This window comes from Marmota monax, unplaced genomic scaffold (genome assembly GCF_021218885.2).
Source record: "Marmota monax isolate L192 unplaced genomic scaffold, Marmota_monax_Labrador192_F-V1.1 WCK01_AAM20220418_F8-fsc00401, whole genome shotgun sequence".
Lineage (NCBI taxonomy): Eukaryota > Metazoa > Chordata > Mammalia > Rodentia > Sciuridae > Marmota > Marmota monax.
This window is the reverse complement of record NW_026692020.1, coordinates 334,002-346,142: the sequence shown is the minus strand read 5'-3', so window position 1 is coordinate 346,142 and position 12,141 is coordinate 334,002. Positions and strand designations below refer to the sequence as shown.

The window sequence follows — 12,141 nt, the reverse complement described above, 5'->3', positions numbered from 1 at the left end:
CACTGGCCTTTAACCTGTGATCCTCCTGCCTCAGCTTCCCTAGTAAACGTGTTTTTAAAAGATAATTAATTAGGGCTGGGGTGTAAGTCAGTGGTAGAGCACTTGCCTACTATGCATGAGCCCCTGGATTTCATTCGCAGCCGAGAGAGAGAGAGAGAGAGAGAGAGAGAGAGAGGGGGGGGGGGGGAGGGAGAGGATTCAACAACAGTAACAAGACTGTCTCCCTCAAGCCTACTGTGTTAGACAGGACACATCTGTGGACCGGTTGGGCCTTTCCAGTTCAGTCTGTGGGTGTAGAAACTAGCATCAGAGTTGTGAACTAGTCTTCAGGGCAGGGGGACAAGTGTCTTGGGAGGGACATGGTCACTGCTGCCTTCTCCATGTTGATGTTAGTTCTGTTGCCTGGAAAAGCCGCCGATGTTGACTGGATTGTTTGTGTTTATCTTTCAGATGATGGATGCCATAAAAGGAATGATGACAGAAATATACAACAATCTTTCCAAGAACACTACTGGAAGCACAATCGCTGAGGTTAGAGGTGACAGGACTCCTTACTTGCTCTGGACCTTAGAGGCTGCTAGAAGGGTGGCATGGTGCATGAGCTGCCCGGGCCCCCCGCTACTGCCCCTGCTGTCTGAGGGGTGGGTGAGCTACTTCCTCCCCGATGCCCAGCCAGCAGCTGTTCCACTTGGCCTGGTGTGATAAATAGCCCCGTCTGAACCAGAGTTAGTCCGTGGGTGAGACGGGAGACCCATCCTTCCGCTTCATGTCGAATCAGCGCCATGGTCTTTCCATAGGCCTGCGCCTCTCTGCAGTCATGATCCAAGCATTTGCATACAGAAATTCTCAGGTGGCCCAGAGAAGCCTCAGACTCATAAAGTCTCCCTTGGGAAAGCAACTTTCTAGTGCAGTTTGCAGAATTCTCTCTCTGGCTGATAGACCTGGAGAATGCGCTGCTGGCTGTGTGGCCGGGACAGCATGGGTCAGGTGCTCGCAGGTCACCAGGTGAAGTGCAGGTGGCAGGGTTTCTGGAGTCCTGAGAGGTGAGGACAGAAGTGGGGAGTCCCATGCACAGCCTCTGACATTGTTCTTTGTTTTGCTCAGACCTGGCAGTTTCTGAAGGAAAACTGTGTGAATATGAAGGGTCAGGAGGAATGGATTTAAGAATTCATTTTAAGAACCTGCCTGTGATTGAGGGTGAGCGGGTTCCTAGTGTCTCACCTGAAGCCCTGGTCAGATGTGGGCCGCACTTGTTTTCCCATTTTGAGGGTGATATCCAGCTCCCTCCTCCAACCACTAGACATGAGATTTTGGCACTGAACTGAGGTTCTTCACCCTCAGAGGGTAAATCAGAAGTTTTCAACCTCAGCCCCTGTGACGTTTGTGCTGGGGACTATCCTTAGCAGCACCACTGGCCTCTACCCACTAGATGTCAGTAGTAATCCTCAGTTGTGACAACCAAAGTGACTCCATATTGTCATTGTCATGTGTGACCAAGCCACTTGATAATTAAAACCCTCAGGTCAATTCAGTCTAAGCTTACTTTTCCCTTTAAATCAATATGGTCCAAATTGGGGTTATCCTCCTCCTCCCAAGATACCCTTTCATTTCAAAGAAATGGGATTTGGAATTTCAGATGAATGATCCACCTGGATGTTTTATTAGGTGAAAAGTCACAGCTACCTTTATTTAATTTTCTTAGACAAAAATGCAAACATTTTTTTTTTACTTTTGGGGTGCTGGGGATTGAACCCAGTGGTGCTCTGACACTGAGCTTCACCCCAGCCCTTTCTGTTTATTTTGAGACAGGGTCTTGCTTAGTTGTCAAGGCTGGCCTTGAACTTGCCATCGTCCTGCCTCAGCTTCCTGAGCCTCTGGGATCACAGGCTGTGCCACTGTGCCCGCCTCTATCCAGACTTTTGATGTATTGTTTGGGGGACTTGGTCCTTCACTCTAAGTGGCTTTTTCAAGTGACGGGTCTTTCCATGGTAGATGGTACTCTCCGCTGGTCTTCAGAGCCAGCATTTCTCATGAATTTGGGTCCACCTGGGACTCCCATCCCCAGACAGGTGCTGGGGGAAGGTCAGCGCCCAGCCTGGCTGCCTGAGTCAGCCATGTGGCACCTGTGACCTTTCTGATCAGGAGAGGCTGAGCTCTTGGGGCCTGCTGGGGAGCAGCTGGACCCGCTCAGGGCCTCGTCAGAACCTGCTTTTCTCCTTCCAGATCCGCAGGCTGAGGATCGAGATCAAGAAGCTGCAATGGCTGCACCAGCAGGAGCTCTCCGAGATGAAGCACAACCTGGGTAGGTCCTGGCTGCTGGGCCTGCACTGGGCAGGGCTGGGGGGAACTTCGCGCCTCTGAAGTTGGGCCCAGAAGTGGACAGAGTCAACACTGGGCCAGTGGGACGCCATTTGTGTGGGTTGAGGGGGGTGGGCACACGGAACCCTGGGGAGGCTCACCCATAGAGGTCACTGGTAGGAACCCTGCTTTCATTTGAGGCTACCGACGATGGTCACTGACTTACAGTGGTTCACCTTCCAACTCCTCCATAACTTGCTGGTGCCTCAGTTTCTTCACTTGAAATCTGGATACATAATACAAACCCTCCACATAGGGTTTCTTTAGGAATTGCATTAGCCAGTGCATAGAAAAATGATTAAATCCGAAGAGATGTCTCCTGAGAAGGGTCTGTGGGGTTCCCAGAGGAGACGGGGACCACGTGGTACATGGCCAAAAAGACTTTCAGCACAAGCCAGACAGAGGCAGAGACAGAGTGATTCAGGACAGGCGAGCTCAGGCTGCCCAAGTGTGGGAGCAGCCGTGGCCTGGGCTGGGGCTGATATTTACAGAGGGACTTCGTCTGAGCTGGGCTGGAGATGGAGCCCGGGTGGGGCTACACAGTTTCCCCCAAGTTTTCCTGGGTTTGCATATTTCCCTCATTTCACAGGGGCGTGGGCCAGGGTTTGCAACTGTGCTTTCTGAATCTCAATGGCTTGTGGTGTCTCCTTTAAGAGTCTGCATTCCTCTCTATCCTGAATCCCTGTGTCAGTTGGGTGGCTGGGAGGCTCATATCTGCTACCATGTGGTGGTTTTCTTTGTCCCTGCCCCTTATTGGAGTACTAGAGATTAAACTCAACCACTGAGCTACAGCCTCGTCCTTTTATTTTATTTTTTAATTTTTGATACAGGGTCTTTTTAAATTGAAGAGGGCCTTGCTACATTCTGGAGGCTAACCTCAAACTTGGATCCTCCTGTCTCAGCCTCCCCAGTCTCTGGGACAACAGGCTTGCATCCCAGCTCCCCACTGTGTTTGTGTTCCTTATAAGGGATTAATTTTCTGAATTTTTTTTAAAATTTCAGAAAGAGTATTTCAGGAATTGAACAATGATTCATTTTCATTTATTTCTAACCAGGTCACTTGCAAATGATTTGCAAGTGGACTTATTTTCTGAAGTAACTGGACTGCCTGATGTAAACCTAGAGAACTCTCATTACTGGGTGACCTGACACTTGTCCTTAGCACAGTGATCAGCCCCAGAGTTCCTCTGATGCTTTGGATCTAGGGCCACAAGACACACCCCTGAGTCCCAGGCCCTGCTTTACCCCATTTCCTCCTCTGGGAGAGGAGCGGAATGGTAGTCCTTACCCCTCAGAATTATTAGAAGGGTTCCACAAATTAATTAAGAGCTTCAAGCCACACCTGCAGATAGTAGAAGCTGTGTAAGTATTTGATAGGGAAACAAAGTGTATGCTAATGATTACTTGAAAGGTTTGTTTGAGGAAATCCTGGGACGTCTTGTGGGGTTGAGAATCACCATTGGTGTCCTCTTGTCTCCATACTGGGGACCTCATGGACACTGTCACGTGTGGCTCTGTAGGCCTGAATGGCGGATTCCCTGTTTACAGATGATGATTTGGCTCAGGGAGGCTGTGTTATGGGCCCAGAGACACACAGCTGGTGGGGGTCTTTCCAAGTCAGGGTTTACACCCCTGCCTTTCTGAATGTGGGGGTGCAGCCACCCTGTGCTCAGCTGGGGTCAGTGATGCAGCCTGCGCCCCTGCCCCTCCCCCAGAACTGACCATGGCTGAGATGCAGCAGAGCCTGGAGTGGGAGTGGGACAAGCTCATTGCCAAGGTGAAGAAGCAGCTGGAGCTGGAGAAGCAGCAGGCGGTGGACGAGACCAAGAAGAAGCAGTGGTGTGCCCACTGCAAGAAGGAGGTCATCTTCTACTGCTGCTGGAACACCAGCTATTGCAACTACCCCTGCCAGCAGGCCCACTAGCCCAAGCACATGAAGTCCTGCACCCAGTCAGGTAGTGCACACCCTGGGTGGCAGGGCTGGGGCCTGGGCTCCCAGGGACCCCCGCTGAGGGCAGCTGGCTGATTAGCAAGCATGAGTGTGGTGCACAGACCGAGCTGATCATGGGTGCCTGGCTGCTGACTAGTGTGCAGGGCTTTTTATCTTCTCTTAGTGCGGGGATGGTCCTCAGCATCCGTGGGGCACAAGGCAGCCCCAAGACAGCGGGCCGGCCCCCATGTCAGCAGTACTCTGGTGGATCCTGTTTTGGGGGTGAGAATAGACCCACAGCTCTAAATAACGGGGATTCTTATGTGGAGGCCCAGGTGTAGGTGTGTGGCCTGTGTTAATGAGGCCGCAGCAGCAGCTATGACCCCCTCCCCAGCTGGAGCAAGCAGGCTTCAGCTGAGAGTCCTCAGCAGAGAGGACTACCCCGTTGGGGTTTATCAATAACACTTCAAAAGTTAATCTTTAGAGCTAGTGTTTGTGGCAAAGGACTCTAGTTTTATGGGGTTGGAATTGAAAGTTTTGGGCTGGGGTGCAGCTTGTGGTAGAGCACCCTGGGTGCCATGCAGAGCACTTCCCCCTCCCCCAAAATTCTCCATTTAAAAGAATTCACTGAAAATATTATAAAAAACACAAGGTTGTATGTCTGTAGCAAAATTTGCAGAGCTGGCGTGCGAATGATTCAAACTTGAGAAACGGCAGTCCAGGGCTGGCAGACCTGGGAAGGGCCCTAGTGAATATTTGAGGTTTTGTAGCCAGAATCCGGCTGTGTGCCAACAAGATGTCATTCATAAGAACCAGTTGCAGACTCACTTTCTGTCGCCGTCCACGGGAGGTGTCTTCTTATAGTCTTTAGAGTCCTGCTGCCATGACGTGGCACTCCGCTTTTGTCTGGAGTGTGTGAGGTGCCCCATGCGGGCCCTGCAGCTTGGTCACACTGCCCTGCAGCTCTCTGAGTGTGGTGAGCCTGGTTTATATGAGTCACTGTATATATGAGTCCAACGCCCACTGTTCCCAAAAAGTCTCCAGAAGCTCTGTGCTCTCTGACGGGTCTTTCCCACCTGCCTCAGACAAAAACAAGTGTCCAGGGCTGTGGTGGACCTAAGCCTCTAAGTCATGGCGGGCTCTTGTGGACAGGTGTCATTAGCTCCAAGAACACACTTTCCCTTCCAGAATGACTTATTGAATCGCTGAGTATTAGAAAGCCAAGACGCTCTCACAGAACACGACTCGGAGACCTCTGGGTGCCTGGCCTCCCTGGGTCTGCACCTGGACCCTGGGTGGGGCCTGGCCACTGGCGCCATGGGGCACGGAGTGGGCTCCACGCAGGGCCTGAAACCATTGTGATTGGCTTCCCATGGCTTCCCTCTCTCCCCTTTTTCCCAAGTTACCACCCCTAAGCAGGAAGCAGACACCAAGGTGAACACAGAGATTGGGAACAAGCCCTCCCAAGGGGGCTCCTTCAGCACCCAGCACCTTGGACACAACCAGTGCCTCCAAAGAGAAGGAGCCATCAGCTGAGAAGAGCAAGGACAGTGGCTCGGTGAGGACCCCCCTGTGCCTTGGTCAGTGCCACCCACCCTTTGTGTCAAGGACCCTTGCCCTTTTGTGTCCCACCCACCAAAGTCCCATGGTGTCTCAGTTTGTCTGGAACAGTCAGAAGACAGGGGTCGAGGGCATGCCCCCGGGCTCTTCCTCACCAGTGAGCCCCATGGACGGGCTAGAAGGCTGAGTTGGACTGTGCAGGACCTGGCAGCTGCTTTCAGGACCCTCCCAGTTTAGTCCAGCACATCCAGGAGAACTCTGTGATGGGGAGGGTACCACCCACTGTGGCTGCCAGTAGACCCTGTGGCTGTGGAGTACTCAGGATGGCAAATGAGACCAAGCATCAGATTTTAAAATTTGACTTTATTTCACTTAGATGCAAGTAGCCACATCTCGCTGGTGCTGACATATTGGACCATGAAGGTCACACCTGATCATCTCCTGTTGGGCTGTGCATGTGACATCGATCTTAGAGGGCACACGGATCATCTTTTATGTTTGTAGTCATTGTGGACTTCGGACATCATCATCAGATTATCAGTCGAGACCCTGGTCTCAGGGTTGGTACTGCCCCACAAGAGGCTTCCAAAGTGAATGGATCCATTTCTCCTTCTGTGATGCAGCAGACTGTGTTGGTGTTGGGTAAGTCAGCCAGTGGGTGCAGGCCACAGGGAAGGTACTCAAGCTCAGACTGGAGTGCTAGGGAGGGGCCACCCCCACGCCGGAGGAGTCTGGGAGCCAGAGCACAGGTGTGTGTACACATGTCCAGCTCGGCCCCGCGGACCACGCCAGGTGGAGGGCACCTAGATGCTCTGGGAGAGCGTTGAGCACTCCCAGGACTCCCTGGGTTTCCCTGGGGGTCTCCGTTGGCCCCAGTGCCCTGAGTCCATCTTTCTTTGTATTTCTAGACCCTCGACCTTTCTGGCTCCAGAGAGATGCCCTCCTCCGTTCTCTTAGGCTCCAACCAATGCTCTGGTATGTCGCCCCCTGGTGGGCTAATGGCACTTTCATTTTATTTGGGCAGGTTGGGAGCCATCTTGTCAGGGAGCCCAGGGTTTAGGGCAGTGGTTTTCAAGCTGTTAGGGATCTTTGGGGTGCCTCAGCTGGGTGGGCTTGTGGGGTGAGGGTGTGGCTGGACGAGGCAGTTTCCCCACACTTCTATGCACTGGTCAGGATTTACCTGTGTTTTTGTTTAGCAGGGCCCATGTGACACTATTTGGACACAGGGTCCTGCCCTGGAAAATGCCAGGGTAAGCAAAGCCCCATAAAGTCAGCTCCTGAGGGTCTTTAGGCCTTCAGAGAGGTAAAGACAGTGTGGATGTGGGCGGTGTTTCTGGACCATCCTTCCCTCTGGCAGGCTGTTTGGGGTCTTTTCTGAGACATGTGGATTTCTTTCCTGGGGTTCGGGCCACCCTTCTCTCTCAGCCCCATGGTCTCCCCTCTCCCCACCCCCACTCTTTCCTAAACCAGTTCTGTCCACTGCAGGAGGGTTCATACCCAGGCCTTGCTTGTTGAGGACTGTCTTGCTGAATACAGGGTTTTTGCCTATAACCTTTCCTCCAGGGTCTTTTTGCCTGCTGGTTCTCTTCAGTTGGAGACCAAAAACTTAATGTCACTTGTGCACACTGAGTGCTTAGAGGAAGTAGTGTCTGTGGTCAGGTGGGGAAGGTTCCCCAGAGGCCAGGCCTGGAAGGGCCAGTGGGAACTGGTTGGTGGAGATGGTGGAGTGGCAGGAGTGAGTCTAGGGAGGATGTGAACTTGGCCTTGGATTTGATTGAAGTGCCTGTCAAAAAAGCACCACCCTGGGGCTTGGATCGTGGCTCAGTGGTAGAATGCTTGCCTGGCATTTGTGAGGCCCTGGGTTCGAATCTCAGCACCACGTATAAATAAAATAAAGGCCCATCAACAACTAAAAAATATTTTTAAAAAAGCACCATCCTTCATGCTTCCCTTATAGTCCCCAGATAGAACCTCCAGTCATGGCACAGCGTGGCACTAATATGCCACGGCATCTCAGTTCGTTTTAGAACAGAGCCAAAGCGACTTCAGGTCTAGTGGTGTGGTAGCCCCAGAATATCACCCTGCAGTTTGGCTTTCATGATGGTAATTTGAATGAGTTGCAATGATAAAAGCTTCTTTTGGAATCAAAGTTGAAAAAAAAATGAGCTTAAAACAGGTTGAGCAGCCTGTGGAGGGGACTGTGGGTGTGTCAGAGCGAGGGGGGGGCATGAGGAGGGCCAGGCTGGAGAGTGCTGCTGCCCACAGCTGGTGCCGTTCAGAGGTTCTGCAGCTGCGAGGTGCTGGACAGAGGTGGCCCGGGAAGACTCGTGATGCTGTGTGTGTGGGATCTGCCAGGATAAGGATTGCATGTGGCATGGTGGCCAGGAGAGAGTGGTCAGGGCTGGAGGGCCTTTTTGTAGGTGGCCAGAGAGTAAATGAAGCATTGCAGGCTCCTTGGTCTCTGTCCATTTGCTTCGCTCAGCCATGGTAGCAGGAAAGCAGGCCTAAGATGACACAGAACCAAATGTGGGAGTGTGTGTGTGGGTGTGAGTGTGGGTGTATGGGTGGGTGTGTGCTAATGAGTTTGGAAGTGCAGAAACAGGTGTTGGGCTGTGTGGGGCCTGAAGCATCATGGTATCTGGGGACGTGAAAGGAAAGTCACTTGGGAGCCTATGGCTGCTGCCAGTGGGGGACCTGAGCCAGGCAGGTAAAGCCCCTTCTCTGGAGTGTCGAGGGTGGCAGAGGAGTGCTCACTGGTGCTTCCTGAAGGACAAGAGGCACTTGCACTCCTGGTCATGCCCAGTGCCTGGGGGAGAAGTCACTATGTCCTGCAAGGCCCAGAGAAGCTGACTCAGAGGCCCGAGTCACTTGGAGAGTGTTTGCCAAGCCAGGACGTAGGTGACCCCAGACCCGAGCTTCACCCATGGGACTCAGAACAAAGCACTGTTGTTGGAAATCAGAAGTGGTTGTGTCGTGGCACATGGGGCTCAATCACAGGGGCCGCAGACGTGGTCCTGGTCTTGGTGTACGCCTCCTCCCGCTCCCCCACTCCTTCCTCCTGTGTGGCCTGCGTGGCCTAGGTGGCCTGGTGTCCGAGCCCAGTCCTGGGCCGCAGTCTGGCTCACAGGCCCCGGGCACCCCAGCCTTCCTGATTTTTCAGCGTGGCAGTCTGACTCCTCACCTGCACCCGAGCCTCGGTGCAGCTGGAGGAAGTTCCCCAGGACCACAGATCTGTCCCATGTCTCATTTAATCTTGATCAATGACCTCAGAAGCACAGCTCCTCATCCTCCTTATCCTTCCTTCCTCCAAACCCCTTTCACCAGCCCCCATCCCGCCCTGCAGAGATGATGTCGTTCCCTGCTCTCAGACTCCACCTGTCCTTCCCGCTGCCCTCTGTGTGACATGGGTGACGCGCTCTGCCTTTCCCTCCTGGCCACCTTCAGCATCTGACCGCTTCTTGCTTCCTGTCCTTTGTCATAACCAGATTCTCCGCTCAGCTGCCTCCTTCCCTAGGTGTTTAATATGCTTCTCTCTCTCTGTGCTCCCTCCTCCACTGCCCATGTTGCCAATGGAATGTTGTACCCTGAAGGCCGTGTCTTATATCTGCACTGTGCACACTGGTGGCCACTAACCACCTGTGGCTGTGGAACCCTCAAGCTGTGACTAGGAGTGGAGTTTTATATTTTATTTTAGTTGACTAAACAGTAGCTCTGCCAGGTGCAGTGATCCACACCTGTAATCCCTGCTACTCAGGAGGCTGAGGCAGGAGGGTCACAAATTCAAGGCCAGCCTTAAAACTTAGCAAGGCCCTAAGCAACTTAGTGAAACCCAGTCTCAAAATAGAAAAGGGCTGGGGATGTGTCTCAGACACTTGAGGGTGGTGTGATTCACAGGACTTCCATGTCTAAAGGGGCCTTCCCCGAGGTGTTTTTTGTGAAGATTGGTACTACACTGAAGGAGACGTGGTCCCCCGTTTTAGGGCTTGGAAAGAGGCTGGGCAAGGGCAGCAGGGCTGGGGTGTGGCTCTACTGTGGAGCACTTGCCCTGCATGCATGAGGTCCTGGGTTCCATCCCCAGCCCCACCAACACCCGCACCCCCAAATAATTAAAAATTTTTAAAAAAGTATTTTGGCAGAGGAGGAGTACCAACCAGAGGGTCATCGTCAAAATGGAAGGACAGGAGTACTTGGCTCCAGGGCACTGGTGACATCTGCGTGTTGAGCAGCAGGCTGTGTGGACAGGGCCATGGGCTGTGGACCCATGGGATTGCAGACCTGAGTGTTCTTATTTCTTCCCAAAGCCACGTGAGGGGTCGTATCAGAGCAGCAAGACTCTCATCTCCAGTCCCCTTACCGATCTGGCTAGCTGGTCAGTGCATGGGAGATGTGCAGGTGGTGGACCGTACAGGGGGCACCTGAGCTGTCTCCAGTACCTGTGCCAGGGGGGGACTGAGGAGTCTGTGTGGAAGGAGAGGTTTAAGTAGGGGCGTGTGAGCTCCCTTGGTAGGTGGCATAGGCCTCCCCTGTTCATATATATGCTGAGGATTGAACCCAGTGCCTCACACATGCTAGGCAAGCACTGTACCGCTAAGCCACGACCCCAGCCCCTCTACTTGTCCATCTTTTAAGACTTCACCTGAGCCTGTGCTGTGGTGTATGCCTGTAATCCCAGTGACTTGGGAGGATGAGGCAGGAGGATCACAAGTTTAAGGATAGCCTCAGCAACTTAGTGAGACCATGTCTCTCAATACAAAAAGGGTTGAGGATGCAGCTCAGTGGTAAAGCACCCTGGTTTAGTCCCTAGGACCCCCAGCACCCCCCAAAAATAAAGATTTTGCCTAAAGCAGCTGCTCAGGATAACAGAGGAGAATAGGAACTAGAACAGGGGTCTCTCCCCAACAGTCTCCTGCTGGTTCTGATTCTTATTGGCATCCTCTCCTGTACCTCCATTTCCTGATTTGAGTTTTAGACAAAAGGCGAGCATGAGGTCCTCTTGTGACTTCCTCCTTCAATGACACTTAGGCTACTACTTGGGGGCTATCTTGCAGGCCGAGTACTCAACACCCCCTCTCCTTGTGCTGCTGCTGGAGGCACGGTCCACTGACCCCACTTGACCCCCATCTCCTTCCTCCTGTACACTTTTGGGGACAGGAGCATCTGCTCTGTAACCATGGTCAAGTCTCCTTTTGTCCGTCTGAGTCTGCAAAGGTGAAGGGACAGTGGCCACCTGCAGGACTGGGGTAATGGGGTCATCCTGGAGTCCCTGGTCTGCTGAGGTCCATTTCCTTCTCAGGCTTCCTTGCCCCTGGAGTCCCCCATCCCGGAATCTTATTTTTAGTTTTTTCCACCAAACTCCTGACCACTCCAATTATTTCATCAAGACCCCTTTCTTCCACTTTTCGCCTCTTTCAGCTGCAGGTTTGATTTGTGGGCAAGGAGTGGCCCTCGCTCCTCTGTAGCCCTGTCCCCCCCCCCAGCTTCTCCAGCATCCTCTGTCCCTCCCTGTGCCTGGCCAGGTCACCACTGTCTTCATTGACCCGGGTGCTGCCTTCCTCACCATGGCGTCCAGCGCCTGCCTGTCTTCTTGTTGGATTAGGCTGTTAGCAGATCAAGTGGTTTTGAGGATTTTGCTTTCAAAAATCCTGACACCCTGGGGCTTATCAAGTGCCGGTGGCTTTCCCGTTATCGTGCGCCTTGTCCCCCGCCTGTGGCGTGTGCTGTGTGCAGTGGTCCTGTTAGGGTTTGATCACGTGTTTGAAGGCTGCAGTGGTCCTCAGTGCCCCGGGTGGGAGCGCAGGGTGCCAGCGCAGGAGCCAGTGGGTTCTGGAGCTAGCGCCCTCGGGGTTGTGCGGAACCTGCCCGTGACCAACTCTGAGCTGCCTTGGTATCTCTTCAGTTAGCAAAAGGTTTGACAAGCAGCCTGCCTCTACCCCAACCACCACAGACCACCAGCCGCACCCCAACTACCACGCCCAGAAGTGTAAGTATGACCCTGTCCAGCCGCAGCCAGCTCGGCTCACCAAGCCTCATCCTGCGTGTGTTCCTGTTTCTCTGTGGCCGTGTCCTCCTGTCCTGTCGCGTGGGCTCCCCTTGCTCTGCAACTTTCTTCTTCATGGTGCCTCTCGAGGCCACTGCCCGCCGCTTCAGGGTGAGAGCCGGCTGGGCTGGGCTTCTGGAGGGTCAGCCTCCATCTGATCCCAAGACACTAGCTCTCCGCCGACCGTGGGACGAATCCACCGGGCCCCCAGCTCCCTCCACCCCCTCCGCCAGGCTGTGTGGCCATGCTGCACCTG

General features: G+C 53.4%; 1 protein-coding gene across 1 annotated transcript in view; it reads left to right on the top strand.

The window, feature by feature from the left end:
• Window positions 1-12,141, top strand: part of LOC124097389 (MYND-type zinc finger-containing chromatin reader ZMYND8-like) — a 66,322-nt gene that overhangs the window by 52,789 nt on the left and 1,392 nt on the right. The window contains 7 exon segments of the mRNA XM_046451854.2: window positions 451-531; window positions 2,224-2,302; window positions 4,074-4,313; window positions 5,691-5,781; window positions 5,783-5,846; window positions 6,757-6,823; window positions 11,745-11,828. Of these exon segments, the coding sequence (XP_046307810.2) occupies window positions 451-531; window positions 2,224-2,302; window positions 4,074-4,313; window positions 5,691-5,781; window positions 5,783-5,846; window positions 6,757-6,823; window positions 11,745-11,828 (706 nt within the window).